This window comes from Cervus canadensis, chromosome 10 (assembly GCF_019320065.1).
Source record: "Cervus canadensis isolate Bull #8, Minnesota chromosome 10, ASM1932006v1, whole genome shotgun sequence".
NCBI classification, from domain to species: domain Eukaryota; kingdom Metazoa; phylum Chordata; class Mammalia; order Artiodactyla; family Cervidae; genus Cervus; species Cervus canadensis.
This window is the reverse complement of record NC_057395.1, coordinates 60,326,669-60,352,007: the sequence shown is the minus strand read 5'-3', so window position 1 is coordinate 60,352,007 and position 25,339 is coordinate 60,326,669. Positions and strand designations below refer to the sequence as shown.

General features: G+C 51.0%; 1 protein-coding gene across 1 annotated transcript; it reads right to left on the bottom strand.

Moving 5' to 3' along the window:
• Nucleotides 1–253: 253 nt before the first annotated feature.
• On the bottom strand, nt 254–25,095 carry XKR7 (XK related 7). Its single transcript, XM_043480451.1, has 3 exons — nt 24,324–25,095; nt 3,229–3,431; nt 254–1,751 (listed from the first exon to the last, which is right to left on the bottom strand). Exons 1-3 carry the CDS (start codon nt 24,905–24,907, stop codon nt 796–798), a joined length of 1,743 nt encoding a protein of 580 aa, XP_043336386.1. The 5' UTR covers nt 24,908–25,095; the 3' UTR covers nt 254–795.
• Between the last annotated feature and the right edge of the window lie 244 nt (nt 25,096–25,339).

Sequence of the window (25,339 nt, the reverse complement as noted above, 5' to 3'; positions counted from 1 at the left end):
AAGAATGGCTCCTTGAAACATTTCACCTGAGGTGTCTGGAACCTCATCCGTAACAGCGCCCACAACAAAGGGGGTCTCCTCAGGAACATTCTCTACGCTCCGGGTCAAGTTCCTCTCCCCCAAATCTGCCACCCCTTCATGCTTCTGCCAGTCTAGACCCCTCAGATGTCTCAGGGTTCTTCCTCCTGTCCACCTCCAGCACTGTCAGCCCAGCCCACCCCAACTTCCCACCCCACCCCAACTCCCTCCTTTAATTCCCCTCTTGCCCAGGCTCCAGGCTTCGACCCCCAAGGGCTGTACCAACCTCGTTCACCAGACGCTCCCACCTCACCCCACATCTTCGGTGGCCTCTTCCATCCTTCTCAGAGGCAGCCCACCCCCACACCCCCTGAGGAGCACAGGGCCTAGGTCATGAACTCCCTCCTCTGGCGGATCCGCCAGGGCTGCCAGGTGGCCAACTCCAGGCAGGGAGAGGTGTGGGGCCCCTGGCACCAGCTGTGATACAGAGGCCTCCATGAACGTGGGGCAGCTCACGAGGAGTGTAGCACCAGTTGGTTCCCTGGGCCCTGGTTCCAAAGAGTTTAGGAAATGGGCCGCAGGGTTGAAAACAGGGCCAAGGGCTGGGGCTCCACAAGGCTGTCCCCTCCCAAGAAAGAACCCAATGATGGGGGCCACTCTACCCTTGGACCCACAGATCCACTCGCCCTCAGCCTGGTGGCCCTGCAATTCTGGGCTCAACACTGTGGTCGATGTGGGATCAGCCAAAGTTCATCCCTTTCCTCGGGGAACTCTGGCCTACACTGTGGTCTCGTACTCCAGCAGCTCCTGGGAGGTCCCGACGCTCCGGTACTGCAGGCGGGGCGTTGTGGGTGAGGAGTACTCCAGCGCCAGGATGGTCTTCCGGAGCCGGCGGTCAATAAAATGAGCATCCCAGGCGGGGTACTTCTTCCGAGGCAGGTCAATCCGAATGACAGGCCCCTCTGTCCGCAAGGTGCGGGCCACAGGTGTGGGAGGCAAGCCAGGCCGCACCTGGAAGACAGGTGGCGTGGGGGTCCCCGCACGCTCGCCTCCCACGGAGGCCCCATCCCGCTCAGGGCCTGTAGTCCTGGGCAGGGACCTTGGGGGACTTGTGACAGCGTCGGCTGGTGGGCCACAGGGCCCTGGGGCCTTAGGGAAGATGCAGCCGGGGGCCTGGGGACTCAGCATGGGCCCGTTGGGGTGCAGGAGACAATAGTAGACACACATGAAGAATACGCCCAGCGCGAAGCTGGAGGCCACCACACAGACCAGAATGAGTGAGTGGAAGTCGGTGGAGAAGTTGCGGCTGGAGTACCAGAAGCCGGTGAGCGCGGCGTTCTCCAGCAGAACGATGCAGTAATAGAGGGTCACGCGGCGGCGGCTGCGGCCCTCCTTGACATTGAACCAGCAGAAGATGTAGATGATGCCCACTACCATGTTGTAGATGATCTCTTCCCACTTAGACATGCAGAAGTCCGTCTCACCCTGGATGACCCAGAAGGTCATGACGCACCAGTGGGCCACGATGAAAATGCCAAAGTAGAGCTTGTAGACACTGGCGAAAAGCGCGAAGGCCAGACTGCGGGCCGCGATGGCGAACAGGTGCCATAGCACCTGGGCCACGGCGCCCTTGTAGGACAGCGGCCGCTTGTCGTCCCGTGAGTCCCGCAGCACCTTCTGGTAGGAGGCCAGCGTCCAGGCCAGGGACACGAGCGAGGCAGAGATGGACAGGGCTGTGGAGACAGGGTGGGGGTGGGGGGGGCTGGGTTAGGGATGGGTCTGGGTTGGGGTCTGGGGAAAGGGGGAGGGGTCTGGGTCAGGAGCAGGGTTCTGAGGAGGTGTGGGGGGCAGGGTCTCTAAATCAAGAGGGGTGTGGGGAGGGTTTGGGGAGGTGGTCTTCCAGAACACAGATGTAGGGCTGAGAGTGGCAGGGTTAGGTGCTTCCACAGGGGCAGGGATATCAAGGGAGAGGGGAGGTGGGTGATTTTGATCTCTGTAAGGGTCAGGTGCAGGGCTCTAGAAGGGGGCTGTTAGGGTTCAGGGGTCTTGGTGGGGGGGTGGGAAAATAGGGTCCAGGACTCTGGGAGTGAAAAGGAGGTGAAGAAGCAGGGTCATGATTAAGGAATGGAGAGCCAGAGGGGACTGTTAGAAGCTATAGGCCACCAGGATGAGGCTGGGGCGTGGAAAGGAATATTCAAGCTGAGCACAGCTTGGGAAGAAAATGCCAGGGTGGGAAGTTTCGATAGGGGCCCGGGACCCTGGGCAAGGGATGTCTGGGGCACCTGAGAGATGGTGATAGAGTCTTTTGAAACACTGAGGGTGTGTCAGGCAAAGTCTGGGTGGGAGGAGAGTGGGAGCCCCAGGGGGATAGGGAATGTGGTTTTTTCCCTCTGACACAGGTGACGCGGTGGTAAAGAATCTGCCTGCTAATGCAGGAGACTTGGGAGATACCAGTTCAATCCCTGGGTCAGGAAGATCCCCTGGCGAAGGAAATGGCAACCCACTCCAGTATTCTTGCCTGGAAAATTCCATGGACAGAGGAGCCTGACGGGCTACAGTCCATGAAGTTGCAAAGGGTCGGACACGACTGACTGAGCATAGCACAGCAAGGTGGCTGCGTGGGGAGACTGCATGGGGACCAGGACAAACCCTGGGAGGAGTCTCCAGGGGGCTGAAGAGCAGCCAGGGGTGGGATGGAAAGGCTCTCTGGAAACGGGTGTGACTGAGAAGGTCTGAGGCAGAGCGGTCCTCAGGAGATGCAGGCTGGGATGGGGACAGTCTAGGGAAAGAAACGGACAGGGAACTTCCCTGAGAGCCTGCAGTGTGGTGATGGGGTTAGGGGCCTCTCTGGACTTGGCAGAAGTGGGGTCTCGTCTGCCCTGGCAATGAAGAAGGGAGGGTGGGAGAGGGCCTGAGAGGAGGCAAGGGGGCGAGTTGGAGGGGCGTAGGTGTTGCCTAACATTGAGAGTAAGTGAGCCATTGGCAAGGACGTGGGGGCTCTCCAGAGGCCTGGAAGATGGGCGAGAGGAGAAGGGGAGGGGCCTCTAAAACCCGGACAGTGAGTGGCCCAAGGATGCGGGAGTGGACGAGGCCTCCCCAAGGGGCCTTAAGCCTGGGCAGCGGACCAGTGGCGCTGTCCTCTGAATCCTGGAGACAGGTGAGCCCCGGGGGGCGGGGCTCGGGGGCGCGCAGGCGCGGGGCGGGGCTCACCGGGCAGCAGTTTGGGCGCTCCGCCTTCGTGCACCACCAGGCTGAGCTGCAGCACGAGCTGCGGCGCGCTGCGCAGGAAGGTCTCCAGCAGGCGCAGCATGCTCACGTCGGCGCTCTCGAACAGCATCCGCCAGTAGAAGTGGCGCCGCAGCCGCTCCCCGCGCCAGCGGCTCTGCAGCCCCAGGTACACAGTGCGCAGGTACCTACGGGAGGACGCGGTGCTCAGGGCTCGGGCTCGCGCGCGCTGGGCCCCCTCGCCCTCTCCCAACCAGCCCCTCGCCCCCGCCAGCAAGTGCAAAGGGCCGGGGCGTAGTGTAGCCCTGGGCAAGGAACTTACTGCTCTCCGCTTGTTTCCTAGGCTGGGAAACGGACATAGCCAAAGGATCACCTCACAGAGCTGTTCTCAGTGGGTTCACCAGCTTGAAGCACTGGCACAGAGCAAGCCTTTCATGCGGCATTACCAACATCACATTATTGCTGTGACGACTTAGGTCCTGCTTTCTTTGCAGGATTCCTGATACGCTACCCTGAGCTTACACTAGCCCTATTATTATCCCCATTTTATAGATGAGGAAACTGAGGCCCAGAGAGTTATGTCCCTTGTCCGAGGTCACACAACTAGGATGTAGTGGAACCAGGATTCAAATCTAACCGTTAGACAACACTGCCTCTCACTGTAAGCCATAAAGAGTTGCCCACATACAGGTTCAGGCACCATTCGGGTACCAGCCTTCAGTTCTGTTGCCAGCTTCCTGGCCTTTTCCCCAACCCCACCTCTGAGTGCCCAGTTCTCCCCATAGGGAAGCTGCTCAGAGATCCCCTGGCATTTGAAACTTGGCTGCTTCCTCTGGTACCAACTGCTCACAACAAACTTGACAGCTCCACCTGCTTTGCACTCATCACAGATGTTCACGATGCTCACGTTCATTTTCATGGAACACCTTGCCTTGCCCTTCAATCCCCATCCTAGCCCTAAACCTGGACAAGTCTTGCTTTTCATCCAAGGCTAAGCTATTAGACATGACTTCTTTCAGGCAGCCTCTGCTGACCACCCCCATCTGTGGTAAGGGGGCTCTCTCTAGCATTCCTCCAACATTGCACTTGTCACAGTGAGTTGTAAGTGCCTGGTTATGCATCCATCTCCCCCAGACTGAACTCCATAAGGATGATTGGTTGGCTTGCTAACTGCTACATCCTCAGTTCTTTGCACATGGTAGGTGCCAATCCATGTTGGCTGCAGGACTGCAAACTTGTTTAACTGAATGGAACTCTGGTGACCCTGTAGAAGGTATGGAAGGGAGCCTGCAGACTTGACTTCAATTCCTGACTTTGTTTCTAATTTGCTGTGTGATTTTGAAGAAGACCTTCTCTGAATCCTAGCTGATCCCATCTAAAGTGGCTGTTAGGATTAAATGGATGAGATAGTTTGCAACTATAAAGTGCAATGCCCATTAAGGTGACAAAGGACCGGTCCACACAGATCCTGGCCCTGGTTCCTTGCCCAGCAGCTTCACTCCTGGCAAATTCAACTCCCAAATTCTGAAGCACAGGACAGGTGTGCCCTCTGCTGAAACCAGAGAGGGCCCCCTTACGAGTCATATTCCTCCAGATCAGAGGAGAAAATCCCACCAGATTCAATGGCTATATCATCTGAATCTAGAATCAGGGAGCCAGGGATCTGGGGGTCTATTCCCACATGTGAAGTGCTGGCATTTCCAGGATGTTCTGTAGTCAACTGTGTGTCACCAGCCCAAGGGAGGAAGCACAGTGCTCCCTGGAATTTGTGCTCAGCTAAAACCCAGAGTCTCCCCAAATAAGTATCCCAGTCTGAGCAATGGTGTGGCCCTCTCTGGGCCTCAGCATTGCCATCTGCCGACAAGAGGGATGGGGTTGATGACGCTGAAGATCCTTTCAGAACTAATATTCTGGGACCCAAAGTGTCCCCCCAAAACATGGCCAGAAACACCCATTTAGGGCGCTCCTTCTCATCCTTGGGTCTTCCCAGGACCAGTGGGTGGGGTAGATGCACCCTCAGTGTGACACACTATAGGATGGCAGTGAGGACAGGGAAGAGGGCTGTTCCCTCAGAAGCTGACTCAAGACATGCAAAGGCCCCACAGTCTAACTCTCCCGTCCAGCGCTGGAGTCCCTCTGGCAGTTCCCGGCCTGTGCATTTACCCCTCTGCTCACACACTTCTCAGAACAGGGATACTCTACCTCCTGAGGCAGAGCCTTCAGTTCTGAGCAGCTCAAGAGCCAAATTGTGTTTCTTCTGATTGAGCAGAAATTTGCCTCCCTCTGGCTACTATTCTTTGGACCCCTGCCTACCATCACCTGTCCCCTGCAAGGATCTCTGCAACTAGAACTTTCACTTATATAGCGAGGGTATCATCACCTCTTGCTATGTGCTAGGCCCTGTGCCCTCAAGTATCTCATAGTCACATGGGAAAGAGAGATAAGCTAAGAGCTGAACTAGATGCTCTAAGATGCTGTGGAACTCAGAGAGGGGATGGATAACTTTAGCTGGGGAAGGGGGTCAGGAAAGATGTCCTGGAGGAAGAAACATTTGATCTGTTTTAAAGCAAGCATGGGAACATATACAGGAAGCACAGAAGGGCATTCCATGTGGAAGATCCAACTGAAGTGAAGGTACAGAGGCACAAGAGAACATGGCTTTTTAGGGGAATGGCCAGTGTTTTGCCAGGCCTGGAAATGAGGGTTTTCCTGGGCCTTTGGAAGACTAGAATTGTGAAGGGCATTGAATTTTTGGAATGAAGAGTTCATACTTCATTCTAAATCTGAATTCGGTCCCAGAATCAGGGGTGATACGATCAGCTCGGTGGCTTAGAAAGCTCACTCTGGAAGGTTGGCTTGGAGGAAGGCCAGGTGAAGGCTGGGGTTTGGTCCAGGCATGAGATGACAGGGCTGAGTTAAGGCAGGGCACAGAGGAAGGGGCCAAGCACAGAGCTGGAGATGCCAGAAGTGGGGGCAACTAAGAGAGAGACCAAGATGACCCCTAGAGCGTCTGAGGGCCCCAAATGCACACCAGGCATCCCAGCCTTTCTCCCTGCTCCCCATTCCCTCTCCCAGTCCTGTGGCTCTGGCTTTGGACAGGAAGGAGAGACCAGCTGGTCCAATGTGAAGGGGCCTGGGGAGTTGGGGGAGGGCAACACCCTGGAAGTTTCCCTCAGGCTGGAAGGCCATCTGTTTCCTGGCCTAGGTCAGCATGAGGGAGGCCCCAGCCCGGCCAGCATCCATCACCAGCTGACAGGCTGCCTGCCCAATTCCCTGCCCACTCCTGCCCCCTCCCGTGCCAGCTCCCAACACCCATGCCCCAGCGAACTGCAGACAAAGGGCTCACCCAGCCCAGGGCCGCTGTGGGCTGGAGCAAGGAAGCGGGAGGGGAAGAGAAAGACTTCTGAGACTCAAGAACACTGGGTCAGCGGGGAGCATGGAAAGATCATGCTACAGTCTGGGGATAAAAGGGTCTCCGTTTAGCCTCATTCTGCCCCTTTTGGCAACAGGACCAAAAATCGTGGCTGTCCCTTCCAGTCTGCACTAAACACTCATTGCCAAAGGCCTGCAAGGTTTTCATGGGCCTGGGAAAACGTCTGAAGCCAGGGGGAAAAATTGGCTCTAAAACATAGGGAAAAACTGTAGAATCAAAATTAATAAATGTTTAATTAAATGTCTGCAAAACAGAACATCATATCCGCCAGTCAACTGCAAGTTGGCTTTCATCTGATTATATATAATTTACACTCGATGTTTGATATGGCTGCATTTTAATATGCTTGATAGATAGATGTAGGGCCCATAAAGGTCTTAAAACAGCCCAGCCCAGGACACATAACCTAATTTTCCTGGGCCTCAGTTTTACCTTCTCTAGAAAGGGGCCAGCACTTGCCCTTCTGTCTACATCACAGCCACTGGGGCGAAGATCAGGAGGCAAGGTGGATATGCTGGGTTTGTGGGTTTGCCCTTGCCCTGGGTGCTGTGTGGCCTTGGATATTCTATCTCTCTAAGCCTCATTTCACCCCTTGTTGTGAACATTTGTAAACTGTAGGGGGATGTGCACAAAGAGAGGGGGAGCATATGCTAGGTGGAGGCCTCTGGCTCCTCCTTATCACCAAGCAGCCTCTCTTTTCATTGAAATGTAGTTGATGTACTAGCAGCCCCCCTTAACGCCTCCTCCAGGCAGCCCACCCAATTCCATTCTATGTGGAAGAAGTTGATTTTCACCACAAATGGGACTGATGCCATCCACACAGGACATCCTGTCTCAGGGAAAGGAATCCAGCCTTGGGGGCAGTGCCTCTGCTCTCCTGCAAAACATATCCTCAGTCTGTCCATTCGCTGCCACTACGCTGGTCCAGGCCATCATTATCCTCTGCTTTCTCAGACCTACATTCACTCCTGCCCCCCACCTCCACCTCCTTCCCCCACCCTATTGCCGTAATCCATTATCCACATGGCAACCAATGGAATATTTTAAAAACTAATCATGTCAGATCATGTTATTCCCCATCTCAAACCCTTCCAAGGGCCTCCCTCCCACTTGAAGTAAAACCCAAGCATCTCCCCTTGGCTTGCAGGCCCTAAACCATCTGGTCCTGCCTGTTTCTCTTACCTCATCTCAAACCACTGTTTCATTTGTGCCCTAGAGGTTCCTGGAACTCAGCCCAACTTGTTCCTGACTTCCGACCTTTGCACTTGCTGCCTGCTCTGCCTGGAGCCCCCTTTCCCCAGATCCTCCTGTGACTCCAGGGTCTCTTCCTCAGCTCCCAGGTCACCTTCTCAGAGAGGTGCCTCAGACCACCCATCCCATGTCAGCCCCTCCACTTTTGCTGAATCCCTCTTGTTTCTCATATTACTCTGTCATTTTCTTCTTAATATACCTTATAAAGCAATCTTATTTATTAATTTACACTACTGTGGTTCACTGAGGGTTGGGACCTCATCCATCTTGGTCCCCACTGTATCTTCAGCAACAGTAAGTGTAGTAGGCACTCGATAAATATTTGTTGAATGAATACATGTGCATGAGTGTTTGTAAGTGTCTCCCTCCTGACCTTGGTGGCCCTGGGGCTTCTTTGCCTGAGTCAGCATAGAGCTGGAATATCTGTCCTTCCTCTTCCAGGAAGCCTTCCCTGATGTTCCTCGCTAACTCTGACATCCCCCTTTCCCCGCAGCCTTAAACCGCCTGAGGCTGGTGTGCGCCGAACCTAACAGACAGTTTCTACCACCCCCATTTTACCGGTGAGGAAACAGGTGCTCAGAAGTCTTATTTTGGATCTAATTTGCTGACTCCCAGTCTTGGGCTCAGAGAAGAAGACTGTCTGGGAGGAAATTGGAACAGTAAGTGTTTATAGTTAAGGCTGGGGTTGGGAGCAAAACAAGCAAGCCTGGAGAAAAGAGAAACCAGGAGTGGAGGTGTGACATCCTCCCACTCAAGGATCCAAAAGGCTGTCTCCTCAAGACCGTCCCCCGCCATGAGCAGGCAGCTGGGCAGGAGATGGACAGAGCTCATTCCCTTCTCCCCAGGCCCAGCATCCCCCAGCACTGAGGGCTCCTCTCTAAGAGGCAGAAGGGAGAAAGATGAGGGATCCCACATCCCTGAGAAGCCCGGAAGCTTCTGGGCCCAGTGTCAGGGTCACCCTGTCTGTCTCCTGTGCTCCTGGGTTACCCTGAGTCTCTGGCACTAGTCAGGGTTGCTGGCCTTGGCCTCAGTCTCCGTGCAGATGGTCAGCCTGGACCCGTCTCTCTGTGGTCCTCAGTCCCACTTCTTTGTGGGTCATTATCTCCGTGTTTGGCTCAGATCAGCCTGTTGTTGTGTCTGTCCTGTGAATGCAGGGTCAACCTATTTATGTGTCTGTCCTTCCATTACTGTCAGTCAATCTACTTGTCTGTCAGTCAGTGTTACCCTGGGACCTTGGGTCAGTCCTGTTGTCTGTCCTTGGACTATAGGTCACGTAGTCTTTCAGATACTATGTCCATCTATTAGTCAGCTTGACCCTGGGGTCCTAAGTCAGCCTATCTGTCTCTCTGTCCCTTGGATGTCAGGATAGGCTGTCTGTCCCCTTGGATACCAGGTCTGCTCTTCTGTCTGTCTCTCTGTCTGACTTGTGGATACTGCCTGTTGGTCTGTCTGTCTTTCGGTCTCTCCGTGGCTTGGTCCATCTGCTGATCTGCTGCTCAGCTCGTGGCTCGCGTGACTGCCAGTTTTCCGGCCGCCCTCCCCTGCCTGCTCCCCCTCTCCCGACTCCAGGGCTCTCTCTGTCTGTCTGCGTCTCTCACATCCTCGGTGCCTCCATCTGTCGATCTCCACGTTTCCGAGTGTGTGTTCTCGTCCCTCTCCACGCCCCCTCACAGCTCTGGGCCAAAAAACACAGCAGCTTCCAGCGGCTCCCCCGCTCCTGCTCCATCCAGGAACAGCCCTGCATCACAGCCAGCTCTCTGGTCTCCAGTGTGGGCCCGGCTTGCAGGCTCTGGAGGGCGACCAGGCAAGGCTGATGGGAAGGAACAGGAACACGGGACCAACTGAGCCCACTGCCGCTCTGGCAGTATGTATGGGGATAGTGTGCAGACACTAATAACAATAACAGCTCGCACTTATTGAGTGCCAACTGTATGACAGGCTGTGCTTTTTATACATAGTGTCCATTCCTTACAGCAAATCTTTGGAGTGGACGCTATTACTATCCTTATTTGATAGTATCCCTATTACTATCCTTATGAAGAAGCTGAGACCCAGAAAGGGGCGGCGACTTGTATAAAGTCACCCAGCAAGTTCGTGCCAGACCTAGGACTCAGACTTGGCTCTCCATGGGCCCCTGCTCCAGGGAAGGTGCTTCGGTTGCCCAGAGGGCGTGCAGAGTGCTGTCCGTGAGGACCCATGTCGGATGGGGCTGGACCTTAAAGCTTTGTCTGGAATTACGTGGGTTTAGAGAAACCTGGGGAGAGTGGGGTGGGGCGGAGAAACAATTTTGCTTGGAGAGTCAGGAGACCCAGGCTTAAGGCTGGGTCTTTCTGGGAAAGTCCAGCCCTTCTGTGGGCTTTAGTCTTCCTATAAAATAGGTCCCAGTAACCTGATTCTTGCTTGCCCCAGGGAGTTTTCATTAGGCTCATCTCCCCACCAATCTAGTTCTGATAACATTAAGACCCTACTGCTGTGTCCTGAACCCAAGCATTTCTCTCCATTTCTGTGTTATTTCTCTGGTCCAAGCCTCCCAATCCCAAGCAGCGGCAGCCTGTGTCCACCTTGATTTCCTTCCCTCCATCCTTCCCCTCTTAGACCATATATTTCACACAGCAGCCTGAGGGGTTCTGTAAAATCCTCCATCAGGTCATGTCACTCCCTATTCCCCTTAGAATAAAATCCTCACCATAACCTTTGGGGCCCAGTGTGATCCAGCCCCTGCCTACCTCTAGGACCTCATCTCCCTCCACCCTCCCCATCTCCCCCATCGCCAGCTACACTGGTCTCGCTTCTTCTTGAACACCCCAAGCTCTTTCCAGCCTCAGGGCCTCTGCCTAAAAAGGGCTTTAACAACACCTGGCAAATTCTCATTCTTTCCATCTCAGCTCAGTGTCACCTCCTCAGAGAGCCCTTCCCAGATCCCCCCTGCCCCGCCTTCCAAAGCACTTCTGCCCCTCTGGCCACTTTCTATCAAGTTACCCTATTTTCTTAATAATATACATCACAACCAGAGATGATCTAATTTACTTGCTTACATATTTCTTGTCTATCTCTCCATGAGTGTGGGGACCATGCTTGTCCTCTTCTCTGCTATGCCGCTAGTGCCTGGCACATTGTTAATGTTCAGTATATATTTGTTGAATTCTTGAATGGGTGAATAAGGAGTGCTGCTGCTGCTGCTGCTAAGACGCTTCAGTCATGTCCGACTCTGTGCAACCCCATAGATGGCAGCCCACCAGGCTCCTCCGTCCCTGGGATTCTCCAGGCAAGAACACTGGAGTGGGTTGCCATTTCCTTCTCCAATGCATGAAAGTGAAAAGTGAAAGTGAAGTCACTCAGTCGTGTGGGACTGTTCGAGACCCCATGGACCGTAGCCTACCGGGCTCCTCCGTCCATGGGATTTTCCTGGCAAGAGTACTGGAGTGGGTGAATAAGGAGTATGAATGTATTTTATAAGCCCCCAATTGAAGGCTGTCAAGTGCAGAGGGAAAGAGTCAATCTTGAGAGTCAGGGAGCCCTGGGTTCAGATCCTGATGCCATCATTTATTGTCTGTGTAGTTTTGGGCAAGTTGCGTCCCTCTCTGAACCCCTCCGCTCAATGCTCAGCTTTTCTGGGTAACTATGATATCAGAAAGTGGTGGGACTTCCCTGGTGGCACAGTGGCTAGGAGTCTGCTTGCCAACGCAGGGGACATGGGTTCGATCCCTGGTCCGGGAAGACCCCATATGCCTTGGAGAAATTAAGCCCATGTGCCACAACTACTGAAGCCTGTGTGCCTAGAGCCTGTGCTCTGCAACAAGAGAGGCCACCGCAATGAGAAGCCCGCACATCACAATGAAGGAGTAGCCCCTGCTTGCCACAACTAGAGAAAGCCTGCACATGGCAATGAAGACTCAGGGCAACCAAAAATAAAATAAATGAAAAACATTAAAAAAAAGAAGGAAAGTGGTGATTTGTATAAAATGCCCAGCCCAGTATGGAGCACTCAACCAATAAGAAGTTTTAAGAAGCTGACAGACTCAGAAGCTCCAGCAAGAAGAGGAGGTCTTTTAGTTTCTGGTGGGGCTGAGACCTATTCCTTGCTGACTTTCCCGGGTGCTGACTGAATCTGTCCTCAGAGGACAGAGGTCCAGGGAATTTCCTTCAGGACAAGGTATTCTTTGGGGTGTTTGCCCGCCTCCAGAAAATAACAATCACTCTCTGAAGACCTTCTGTAGGTACTCTGCTAACATTCTCAGTGCAGCTTATGGCATTTTGTGGGCATGATCCCCATTTTCCAGATGAGGAAACTGAGTCTCAGAAAAGAGGAGGTTCACTGACATTTATTCACCCACCATTTTTGAGTACCTACTGTATGCCAGGAGCTGTTCTAAGCATTCTCAGGAGCAAGATAGACCTGATCCATTGGGTGCTATCTAGTGGGGGACCTGGACGTTAATGAAATCGTCATGTAAACCTGAAATAACAGACATTCTGCGGCTTCTGCACATGCTCCAACCAGCTTCTGTGCTCCAGCGCAGAGGAAGGCAGTGCTATTGGAGAAGGGCCCAGCTGGGGAAGAGTGTGGCAGTCAGGGAAGGCTTTCTGAAGGAGGTGGCTACTGAGCCATGATCTGAAGCAGGCACAGGAGTTAACCAGGTAAAGGGAAGAAAGGGGGTTTCTGGCAGAAGAACAACATGGGCAGAGGTCCTGAGTTGGGAGGGAGAAGTAAGTAGTCAGAACAGCTATAGCTCCTGAAAAGGAGATGAGGAAGCAAGGGATGAAGAGTCCATGGTGAAGCATTTAGTCTTTATCTGAAGTCAAAGAGAGGTTTTAAACAAGAGGATAAAGATCACGTGAGATAGTACTTCTGCATTTTAGAGGGAGTACCTTGGCTGTAGGGAACAGATTGGAGGGAGGCAAGGGTGGAGGGTGGGAGACCAGGTACCAGGTGAGAGGTGAGGATGGCCCAGACAGAAGGGATGAACCTCAGAGATGTTTAGCAGGCACTTGGAGAAGTGATTTGCCCAAGGTCAATAGCCAGAAGCATCTGAATTGCACCTCAGGTTAGGGATGGATAACTCCCCCATTTCACCGCAGGACACGGATCAAGCTGAGGACCTAGATGTGATCTGTATGTTCCCTGGGAAACACTGGGCCTCCAATTATACAGCTACCTCACCTGCACTGTGGCCAAGTATGCTCTTGGGGGGAATGGCCTTGCGGCTCCCTCCCATCTGTCCACCCGTCAATGCTGTGTGCTCCTGCAAGGATGCAAAATGGGACCTTCCTGGAGTTGGCAGCCAAATGAGTCATAAATGTCAGTAAAGGATGCGATCTTACACGTTTGGCTCCCGTTTTGTATGGTGCTGGGAGCTAGGCTGTCTCCTTCCTCCTTAGCAGCCCCCTACAGAGACACAGCACTTTTTTTGCTGGGCTAAGGCCAAACATCTCCCTGCCACTAATTTTAGGCTCTGGCTGAAAAGCTGAGACCCTCTCTTAACCCACCCACTGCAGTCAGCTCCTAACCAGTGCCTCTCTTTGCCTGGCAGAGGAGCAGGTGGCTCTTCTCCAGCAAAGTGTTTGGGACCAGGTTCCTGCCTCATGACCTTCACTGTTTGAGCACAGCCAGATCTCCTTCCTTCTCGGGCCTCACGTTCCCCATCTGTGAAATGGGTGCACAGCAGAGACTAAAACCCAGAACTCCATATTCTAGCCCGAGGCTCTTTGTTCCCCTTTTCCTGAAATCCTTGTGCGACATTGGGATGATGTGAGCCTGTGAGGGAGAGGGAGTTAGATCCTGGTCTCCTGGTGACATCTGAAGGTGCTTGAAGATCAAGGCAGGGAAAAAAGCACCACTTCATTTGTCTCTGGTCTGAGGGATCCTAGATGGTAGAGGGGCCTAGCTGATATCATTAGGGACTCTGGGCAATGATAGAGCGATGTCCTGTCTAAAAAGGCAGCTGTCCCTCAGCCCCAACTGGTTGCTGCCATGGGAGGGAGAATGTGAGCCCAGTATGGCTGGAATTTCAGTTTTTCAGGAAGAGCTGGAAATTAGGATACTTATGCAAAAAAACAAAAAATGAAACAAAATTCAATTTGGAAATGTTGGCAACTAATTTTAAAACTACCATATGAATTTAAAAGAAATTATTATTTCTTTTTTAGGTATGGTGACGGTATTACATACTTTAGTTAAATTTTTTAAAAGTCTATTTTTTAGATGTACTGAAATATTTATGGATGCAGTGATAACACACACACACACACACACACACACACACACATGAAATTTCCATCACTGCAGAAAGTTCTTTTAGATGGTGCTGGCCAGGAGTTGATCATTCTTGGAACAGGATGGTGGTACATGGAGGAATCATTATCCTGTTCCCTCTGCTTTTATATATTTAAATTATCTCCATAATAAAGTTTCATTAAACAGGAGGGGAAAAAATACCATGTGGGCCAAATGAACACACTCTTAGGCTGGACTTGCTGTTGGGCCACTGATTTGCAACCTGTGGTCTGGCAGGTAAGTGTCACAAGGCCCTCAACTCAGATCCACAGACTCAGAACTGTGAGGGGCCTTAGAGATGACTGGTTTATCCTCCAAACTGAAGGCAGCAGGCCCTGCTCAGCTCCCCTGACAAAGTCAGCCACTTTTGTCTGCATCCATGTCTGGGGACGTGGAGTTCAAACCCTTGAGGCAACCCGCTTTCTTAGGGGCAGCTTGATTGTCAAGGTGATCTTCCTTCTTATCAAACAGCTTCTGCCTCCCTTTAACCTATTGTCAGCTACCCTCACACTGTTTTCTGAGTCACAGATAAGTCTCCTTCCTTGAAACGGGGGTCCGGGGGTGAGAGGTAGTGAATGTCAGGTCCCTTGATGCCCTTCTCCCAACCCCTGTCTTGTTACTAAACAAGTAGGATGGGCTGCTACTTGGGCCAATAATAATTGGTGGTAAATATTTTCTGAGAATATAGTATGTGAAGGCCCATGCATTTATATTATTTCAAGACATCTTTTTTTTAAAATAAGTGAATATGGTCATTTAAGGTAATGATGGTTCCTTTAAAAAAAAAATTTATTTAGATGCACAGCATGTGGGATCTTAGTTCCCTGACCAGGCATCAAACCTATGTCCTCTGCTTTGGAAGCGTGGAGTTTTAACCACTGGACCACCAGGGAAGTCCCTCAAAACATCTTCACGAGAACCTTAAGGGGTGGGTTCTATCATCCCATTTCACAATGCAACTAGAGCTCCAGCTGGTGGGGCAACTTGCCCAAGGTTACCTAGCGAGGAAGCCATGGTGCTATGGGCTGTACCACTGCTCCAAGCTCTCAGCTACTTTGCTGTCTTGTCTGAGTCCTGGGAAAACTCATCCAGAATTCCCAAGGCCCCAGCTGAACTTTACAGATGGGGTAGCTGAATCCCAGGCAGTGAAATGTCTTGCTTAAGATTCTGATTTTAGAAACAGACTCACAGACTTACAGAGTGAACTTTTGGTTACCAGGGGGTAAAGATGAGGGGAGGGATAGATTGGGAGTGTGAAATTAACATGTACACACTGATATATTTAAACTAGATCATCAACAAGGACCTACTGTATAAGTCAGGTACCTCTCCTCAATATTCTGTAATACCCTAAGTGGGAAAAGAACTTGAAAAAGAATAGATAGATATATATGTATAACTGAATCACTTTGCTATACTCCTGAAACTAACACAACATTGTTAATCAGCTATACTCCAATGTAAAATAAATCTTTTTTAAAGTCACATTACTAATAGTAACTTTTAGTCAGAGAGGAAGAACCCAGAATATTAACAGTGGGGGAAAAAGTTCTGATTTTCAAGATTCTATTCAGTTCATGTGAAAATTTATTGAGCACTTACTGCATACAAGGAATTTTACTTCCTCTGTCTCCTAAGTCAGCTGCTCGTGCATCCTCCTGGGAACTCAGCCCCAGGGTTGCTCCTACTACATCTTGTACTAATACATATGTATTGCCCTGAGGCTGCATTTCTTCACCGACAGTTTGGAAGGCTGCAGCTGCAGACGAAGGCCTAAGCAGACCCCAGTGTCATGTCTACACAGTGAAGTGCTCCCACATTGCCTTAGCGCTCCCCATTTCAGCCACAGATGCAAACCCTGCTTCAACAGAGTTCATGTTCTGAGAATCTCCAATGCAGGCTCCGTTGTTTCAGTCGTGTCTGACTCTTTGTGGCCCCATGGACCATAGCCTGCCAGGCTCCTCTGTCCACGGGATTTTCCCAGTAAGAATACTGGAGTGGGATGCCATGCCCTCTTCCAGGGGATCTTCCTGACCCAGGGATTGAACTTGCTTCTCCTGCATTGCAGGAGGATTCTGTACCACTGAGCCACCAGGGAAGCCCCAAGAAGCTCCTATGGACCTCATCAAAGCTGGCTGGGTACAAGGCCACCAAGAGCAACAGAGGGTCTGCTTGGAGTCGTTCACCATGGGGGATAGAGAGAAGAATGAACGAGGCTTCAACTCACCAGGGGCTTGTAATCTGGTAAGAAAACCAATCAGGTGGGCAAGGATCACAACAGAATCTGATCAGGACAGTGGGGCTAAGAGGAATGAGTGAGTGTGCCTGGGGGGAAAGTCTAAGAGGAAGAACCCAGAATGTGTTAACAGTAGGTATTTTATATTAAAATAAAAAAAAAATACTTTTCTGACTTTTTCCAAAGCAACGCATGATTATTTGTTTTCTAAGAATACACTTCACTAGTAGAAGGCAGTATGTCTTGGTGGTTACACATGTGGGCTTGGGAGCCCAACTGCATGGCTTCCTATGCACTGGCTTTGCTACTTATGTATTGGGAGGCTGTTACCTCTCTGTGTCTCAATTTCCACATCTGTAACAATAAGCCAATAACTCTAGCTAACACTAATCGAGAACGTATGATGTTTTGAGTACTGTGCAAAGCAAATTCCATATATTAATTCAATAGCCCTCACAAGGGCCATTTGTATAGGCATGTTATTATTCCATTTCACAGATAAGGAAACAGGCCCAGAGAGGTTAAGTGACTTGCTCAAGGTCACACAGCTCATAAGTGGCAGAGTCAGAGTTTGGGCTCAACAGTCCTTATTCTACATTATCACACTCCCAACCTGACAGGATTGAAGAGGAACGATCTAATCTAAGTCTCTAAAATTATAATTTTTAATAACATCTGATTTTTTACAAACAGGTTTTTTTTTTTTACAGACATGTTTTTAAAATGTGTATGGGTAAAATGTATACATGTATTTCTTGGTTAATTAAAAACCAGAGTAAAATCTTCATGTAATATAAGAAATACCTAGTTAATAAGGGAAAAGTCTCTCCTAACCCTACCTCTCAGCCCCCAGAGATCATGAGAGAGGACAGTCTTCTTGGGACCTCTCATGTGCTGCCTGAGGTTTCAACGAGTGCATACAGTTCCTTTTTAAACAGACAAAACAAGCAAGCAATTTCCATTTTAGATGAAAGAACAAACAACAGTCTGTCTGACTGAGGGGGTGGGAGTTGGCGTCTGAGGGGTAGAAGGTGGCACGTGTTGGTTTGTTCAGGGAAAGCTACTCTGAAGAGGTGACTCTTTTTTTTTTTTTTTTGGTTGCACCTTGCCGAATGCAGAATCTTCGTTCCCCAAATAGGGATGGAAACTGTGCCCTCTGCAGTAGAAGTGTAGGGCCCTAAGCACTGGACTGCCAGGGAATTCCCAGAGGTAGCATTTGAGCTTGGCCTTGAAGGGAGTGCAGAGTTTCACTGGGTGGAAGATGCGAGGCGAGGGAGGTGTTGCCGAAGGAAGAACTGCAGGCAGCTGCTCAGAGGCATGAAGGAAAAGAGCGTGTGGCTTATGGGCAGGGTGGGGTGCGTCGGGGGTGGGCAGAGTGGTGAGGAGATGAAAGGGCAGGAGGTAAAGGGCTTGACACCAGGCTACAGCTATAAGACTCACTCGACCGACAGAGGGGAGCCAGGGCTGGCCCTCTGGCTACAGAATGGCAGGGTCAGCTCTGAGCTTTAGAACTGCAGGTGGAGGCAGGATGGGGAGGGTAGGTTGGGGAGGGGAGGGACTGGAGGCTGATAGGATTTCCCAAGGGAAGAATTCCGAGGCCCTTACAAAGGCTGAGTGGTGAATGGAGAGGCCAGAGTAATCCCAGCCCATCTTCCTTCCTCTCCCTAGGGACCTTCGCCCCAGCTGCCGGGGGTTCAAAGCCATTTCCTGGCAGCCCTCCCTCCTCCCCCAGGGCTTCTCCTGTGTGGTCTTTATGGATCAAACAGGGGACACTGGGCCCAACTGCCGCCGCTGTCTGTTAGGGGCTGCTCTAATGGCCTGTTGCTGCCAGCTGGGCAGAGAGGGGAGGACGGTGGGGTGGAGAGCATCCTGGAGAGGGGTCTCCCAGGAGGTGGGTGGTGAGGCTGGACTGCAACAACCCTGCAAGGTCAGAGCAGGGTGGGACCTTGCGGATAGTCACGGAGTTCAAGGGGTTGTAAAACATGTTTCAGTTGTAGGGCTGTCAAAACAAAATCTTAGAAATGCAGTCATAATATCAAGAAAAGAGAAACTTGAGATGCTCAGGCTGAAATGATGGTAAGAGGTGAAACGCAGTTTGAAAACCACTGTGGAATCCAACTCCTGACCTGTTTTATAAGTAATAATACAAATAGTAATGGTTACTGAGAATTGAGCACTTCCTGTGTTCCAGGTCCTGTGATACCCATACATTCTTTAATTCACTACTCCTCCAGATCACACATGACAGATATTGTTAGGAAGAATGCCCAGTTTGCAGATGAGGAAGTTAAGGCACAGACAAGTTATACCATTTGCCCAAAATCACAGAAAGCGGCCGACACAGGTAATAAGGCTGATTCCAGAGTATGAGTTCTCAACCGTTAACTGGCCCCAATGGGGTACCTGACCAAAGAAGAAAAGCTGCCCTGTCTGCTATGCTTGAAACAGGTCCCTCTCTGCTTTGCTACTGCCCTGGTCCAGCCCCCATCTTCTCTCACCTGAATCATTAAGCTGCCTCTCTGTGGGTCTCCGGACTTACCCTGGCCTCCCTCCAGTCCATTTTGTATCCAGCCGCCAGAGTGATTGTTGTAAAACCTAAGTCCAGATCCTGTTCCTCCTCTGCTCAAATCCTCTTGGGCTCCCCACTTTGTGCAGAGTGAAAACCCCAAACTTCCCCTGGGCCCTGCGTTGTCCAACCCCAGCCAACCTGTCCACAATCATTTCTTGTACTTGTACTCTCCCCTCAGCTCTCTCCTCTGCCCCAGAGACTTCTTCTTGCTCTGCTCCTTTCCTGTGCCTGGAACACCCATCCCAAGATGTCCACACCGCTCCCCCTCACCCTGTTCAGCCCTCTGCCCATGTGCCCACCCCTCACAGAGGCTGCCCTGACTACCTTATCTTGAAGGACTATACTCTAACCCATTTTACTTTTTCCCTAGGGCTTACCACTTTCTTGACCCATTATATTTTATATTCTGTGTTATATTTTTATTAAATATTATGTTTGTTAGGTAATTTATATTATATTATGTTTGTTTATTGGTTTCTCCCACTGGAGTTTTGAGCTCCAAGAGGGCCAAGACTTTGTCTTGTTCACCACTCTATTTCCAGTGCTCAGAGCAGTGCCTGGTAGACAGCTGGTGCTCCATGTATTTGTGGAATGAATGATTACAGATTAAATGCTCAGCTGCCATGTCCCTATGGCTTCAGGGGCCTTCTAGGCCCTCTTACCTTCCTGCCCACTCCCAGACCACTTACTCAGTGAACAAACCTCTTTCCACAGGGAATAAAGCTCAGGCTGATGGTATGAACCACTGCCAGCTGTTCTGAATACTTAATGATGGGCCGGTTCTTTGCTAAACCCTTGGTATATTATCTCGTGAGACCTTGAAACAACCTAAGAGGTGACACCATTATGGTCTCACTTATAAAGGATGAAACAGGCACAGAGAGATTATGTGTCTTGTCAGGATTACATATATAATGTGGTACAGTCATGATTTGAATCGAGCACATTTGAATCCAGAGTTCATGCTCTTAACCATTAAGTGAAGAATAGAGTTTCCCAGAGAGGAAACCCAGAGCCTGGTTTTTACACCAGGGAGGTTACTAATTCATTTCCAAACTTTTCTTGCGTGCAGAGCTTGTGAGGCGGCAGAGGGAGCAACACTGGGGCCTAAACATAGAGGGGGTGTTAGAGGGAGGGCCTTCAATGTCCAGTTTGCCTCCTTCCTTCTTCTCCCTCCTGTTTGGGGTCCCCAGATCCCGACGGCCTGGGAGGAATCCCATGCCAGATCGTCTCCCACTAATTGGCTTAACAAACCATGCTTATCTGGGCAAAGCTGGGGCCCAGTGAGTTTAAGATTAGGGAAAGCAGGATTCATGGCTTACTGCTCTGCTGCCCACGGGGTCAGAGGGGACAGGGTTAGGACTTTAATTGGCTTAACAGTGCTGAGTGGCTTAACAACTCAGAGGGTTGTGTGGGGCGGGGAGGAGTGCTGGGCAGAAAGGGATGAATACACAGGTTGGTGTCCAGCCCACAGCCAGCTTCGTGTCTGACCAGAAGATCTGTGTGTTCTCTTGGGGATCAATCTGTTTCTGTGCTGGGCCATTGCTCTGGAATCTTCTAATGTAGCCAGTGTGATGGTACCAGGGATAGAGCTTGGGCTTGGGAACTGGACAAAGGTAGGTGGACATCTCACCTCTCCCCTACTACCTCGATGGGTAACCTTGGGCAAGTTACTTGACTTCTCCAAGTCTCACTTTCTTGGCTTATAAATGGGTAAATCAACTGCCACCAGAGGGAAAGTTTCAGGGCAAAAAAAACATCATATTCCTCGAGCACCTCACATGGGGCCTGCTGAGGCGTGGAGGGTAAACAGTGTCTGTGAATTCCTTTCCTTCCTCTCCCACCTCAGAGCCCCATTTTGCATTTAAAATAATAATACCCATTGTTTGAGAACAGAAAAACAAAGGACTTCAATCAACTGTGAGGAACCGGCCAGAAGTTACAAGGGGGATAGGGCCCACATTTATTTCATGTAGTTGACATTATTTTTAAAAACCTTAATTAGTAGTTAAATACTGGCAGAATTCACCCCCACCCCACTCCCCCCCCAAAAAAAATCCCAATTTCTGATTTCTCAAGAGAAATCAAGACACCTGGTGCATGATTTCACATGGCACCATCAGCTGGAGCTGGGTAGTAGCTTCAGCTTCTCTAGGCTTGCCTCATACTGTCCCCTTGACTGAAACCCATGTACTGACACAGGTCTATGTTATCTAGCTCCTTAAAGTATTCAAATTTTGATTCAGCATTGTATCAGTACAAGCATGAGGAGTTGAAAAATATCTTTAGGTTTCAAATTAATTTATTTGGATTAATTTATTCAAAATTTCAGGAAGTAAATGACTGACCAATCCCCCAGCTTTGATTCTGCAGGTCACACACACACATCTTCCTCATTACCCCAGGTTCCACCCGTGAGAACATCTGCACCAAGTCCCACTGAACAGTGAAGCTGTTCTTTGTGGGAACCTTTCACATGGTAAGCAAACACGTTGTGCCCACATTGCTTAGTTTCTAGGAATACCAACCCTGGTGGCCTCTCATCTGAATATGCCTCCATTTAGCCATATCCTCAGTCATTTTAGAATCCAGAGCTTTGGGGACAGGAGCCCAGAGGCTTCAGCCCTGATAACTAGACCCAGAGTCAGAATTCCAGAAAAGGGAAGGCTCTTAAGGTCATCAAATCTATTATTCTCATTTTATGTACAGAGAAACTGAGACCCAGAGGTGGGAAGAGCCCTCGCCCGAGGTCACCTAGCAAGCTAGTTACAAACCTGCATAAAGTCTCCTGATCCCCACACTACCCCCAATCCAGCACTTCTCTGACAATATGCACTGTCTCCCCATCCTTAGCCACATAGTTCAACTCCCTCCCCCTCCTTTCTCATTCTTATCTCAGTCTAGCAGAAGCCCTGACTTTCTATCATCCTGGAATCTTGGGATCTCAGACTCATAATTCTTCGAGCTTGGGGGACACTTTAGTGGCAGAATTGCAGGGTAAATAAATTGAACTTGGGCTTTGAAGGCAGAGAGTCTTGAGTCCCAACGCTTCTACTCTCTAGTCGTGTGACCTTGGGCAAGGATGTCCCCTTTCTGAGCCTCCATTCCCTCATCTGTTAAGTAGGAATGATAATACAACCATGTTACAGGATTCCTAGGAGGGATGCAGGAGATGAAGCAGGTAAAAAGGCAACCAATAGGCTGGTGCAAAGTGAGTGCTTAATAAAACAATTGTTACAGAACTGTAAATTAGGGGTCTCATGTCCAGATGTGATCAAAGAGAATGGAACTGGACAAACCGAAGCACGAATATCCTGTCTAAATTGTTCCAGGCCTGGAACTGCTAGATGCCTTTTTTTCCAAGGGAGAGTGAGGACTCTAAATTTTTGAAATATTATACAAGCTAGACAAAACACTACTGTAGGCCAGGTTCAATCCAAGAGCTATTACTTTGTCATCTTTGCAAAATCACCTCATCCCAACCCCCTCACTTTACAAATATGGTTGAGTAGAAATTGCTAGCCCTTTTATCTAAGAAACCATGGAGTTCAATGGACTCTCAGCCATCTGCGGCCACTCTCCTGAGACCCCACCCCCACCCCGTTGTCATTTTTTGCTCTGTTTGAGGGAAATTCAGTTTTATGTTTAAGAAAAAAAGTATTCATTCCTTGTAAGTAGATTCTGAGCATGGGGAGAAGAAGGTTTTGAGGTAGCCAGTGAGTCAAGGGGCAGTTGGCCCACTTTAGGCTGAAGGGAAAGGGGGATGAAGCTTTGGCTACCAAGAATAGGAAGTTACCATTTCAGAATCTAAAAATATCTTTCACCATCTGTCCACTCGGGCACAGAATGATAAATGCAGATTAGTTCCTGGATGTAGACATGAATATTTTTATGTGTCAAGCTAATAATAATAACACCACCTTTTGTGGCTAGAGTTCCACCCACCTCGTCCCCCAGGGCAAACTAAATGGAATACACAGAACATCTAGGCAAAGCATAGATGGGGAAACCAAGGCAGAGAGAGATTTGGCAACATAACAAGGGTGACACAGCAAGTGAGCAGCTGGGACAAACCCTGGGAGTCCTGTTTCCAACCCTCAGCCCAGAACTGAATCTACTGAGTTAAGCAGAACATGTTAACAAGTAGCAGAATAAACTTAACAACAGCAATAATCACCCTTTACTCTGCAGTAGCATTGACGTTTTCCATGTTTTCCCCACATCTGTGATAATCATGATAATCTATTGTATTCCTAAAATATGTTATAGTCTGCAGGGCTTTTACAAAGACCTTCCCTCACCTGACCAACCCACAAAGGTAACAAAATGTGGTGGTAAGTCAATGAGATGAAAAAAAGAGGGAATCTCCCTCATTTCACAGGTAAGGAAATTGAGGCTTGGAGGGAGGAGGGGTTTGCCTAAGTTCAAATAGTAGGCAAGTTCATTCTGTCAGTACACAGTAGAGCCCAACTTACTAGAGAAATACAGACTCAAGGGAAACCCTAGGTTCAGAATTCCCCCTGTCTCCAATTAATTCAGCTCCACTCAGCATGCACCCTCAGTCCTGGCAGAGGAAGAAGCCTAGAATTAGGCTGCTGTACAAAGCCTCAGTTTTGTCTTACTGTCCTGAGATGAAAGAACAGCTAGTGGCTATCTAACCTCAGATTCAAGATCCCATATCCCCATAGCCCTGTTTCTTTTGAGGGTAAGGGTAGAGACAACTGAAGAAATCTTAGGAAGCAGAAAGAGCTAGACACCTCTCAGCTGGGTCCAGTACACCCTTTCCCAAAAGTCCAAAAAGTTTGGGGAGGATATTCATTTAGTTGCCTCAAATTCTGTTTCTCCTGGGAGGTTGGGAATGGACTGCAATTCCAAACTGAGAATCTTTGAGAGCAGGGAAGGACTTCTGAGATCTTTCCTAAGCCCATGTTCAGACTCAGCACTCAGGCAAAGTGGAGTAGGACAGGGCTGGATGGAGCCCTGGGGCCCTGTTCCAAGCTTCATATTCATCTCCGTTGGCCCTGGGCCCTCCTCATTCACACACCCCTGATGATCTCTTTCTCTTTCTCTTTCTTCTTGCCCCATTCCCTATCTTCAGCAGCCAGATCAGAGCGGATGTAACTGAAGCTGGTCAGAGTTAGAGGGCAGAGGTCAGTAAAGAGCAGGCAGAGAAGGAATCAGAACTGTAATAGGGTGGGGCGGGGCGGAGGTCAGGACATAAGGGGGCGTGGAGGGTCATAGAAGGACTGGGGCGGTGGGCAGCCCCTTACCACCCCCACTCCTCCAACTCGGTTCTCTCCACCTGAGTTTCTCCTACCTCCAGACCTGGCCGAGCTGCAGGAGGTGGACGAGGGTCTGCAGCAGCCAGACGCAGAAGCGGCAGCAACGGCGGCGGTAGGTGCTGGCAGAGGAGGGCGCGGGTCGGGAGCCCAGCTCAGGACTGCCTTCTTTGGTCCGGAAGGCGACGGCGCTGTCCTTGGTGCTGATGACCGGCCCACCGGTGCCGCTGTCCTTGGTGCTGACGGCGGGTCCCGGGGCCCCCGCGGGCTCCGTATAGTCGTAGACGAACCAGCGGAAGCTGAGCAGTTGCACGACAAGCGAGGGCAGGAGCACAAACAGCAACGTGAGGCCGAAGTAGGTGTGCTGACCCTCCAGGTAATAGGAGGCCGCCAGCCACAGGTCCGTGGCGCCGTCGGAGAAGAACACGAGCAGCGCGCACAGCACCCAGCAGCAGTCCCGCATCTCGTAGCGCGGCCCCGGGCCCCCCGCCCCCGTCACCCCGGGCCCCCCGGCTGACTCTGTCGCCTCCCCGCGCCCTCCTGCACTGCCCCGGGGTCCTCCGGCCGCCCCCTCCGGCCCCGGGCCGGCCGCGGCCACCGCTCCATCCGACTTCGCGGCCATGTTGGCGGAGCAGGAGGCGGGGAGCGACTTCCGGGCGGCGGAGGGGGGTGGGGTGCGGAGTGGGGAGGACCCTGTGCAGGCGGCTCCCGCCTCCTCTTCTTCTTCCTCTTCTTCTTCCTCCTCCCTAATACTTCAATTATTCATTCCCCTCGGCGCCGCCCCTGCCCTTCCCCCACCCCGCCTGGGCTGTGGCTGGATGGGGGCAGACCTCCGGGGAATGATGAGGGGGAGGGGTGGGGAGAGCATCCCAGGTCACCCTCTCCTTCCTTCCTCAGAGGCGTGGGGCTCCAGCCACATGCTTTCTGCCTCTCGGCCCCCCTCCCCACTCCACTTCCTTCTTTCCTCTTTTCTTCGCTGGTCCTTCCTCCATCCTTTCCTCTTCATCTCCTCTGTTTACCTTTGGTGGTCTGGGTCTGAAGAGGGTAGGGGACC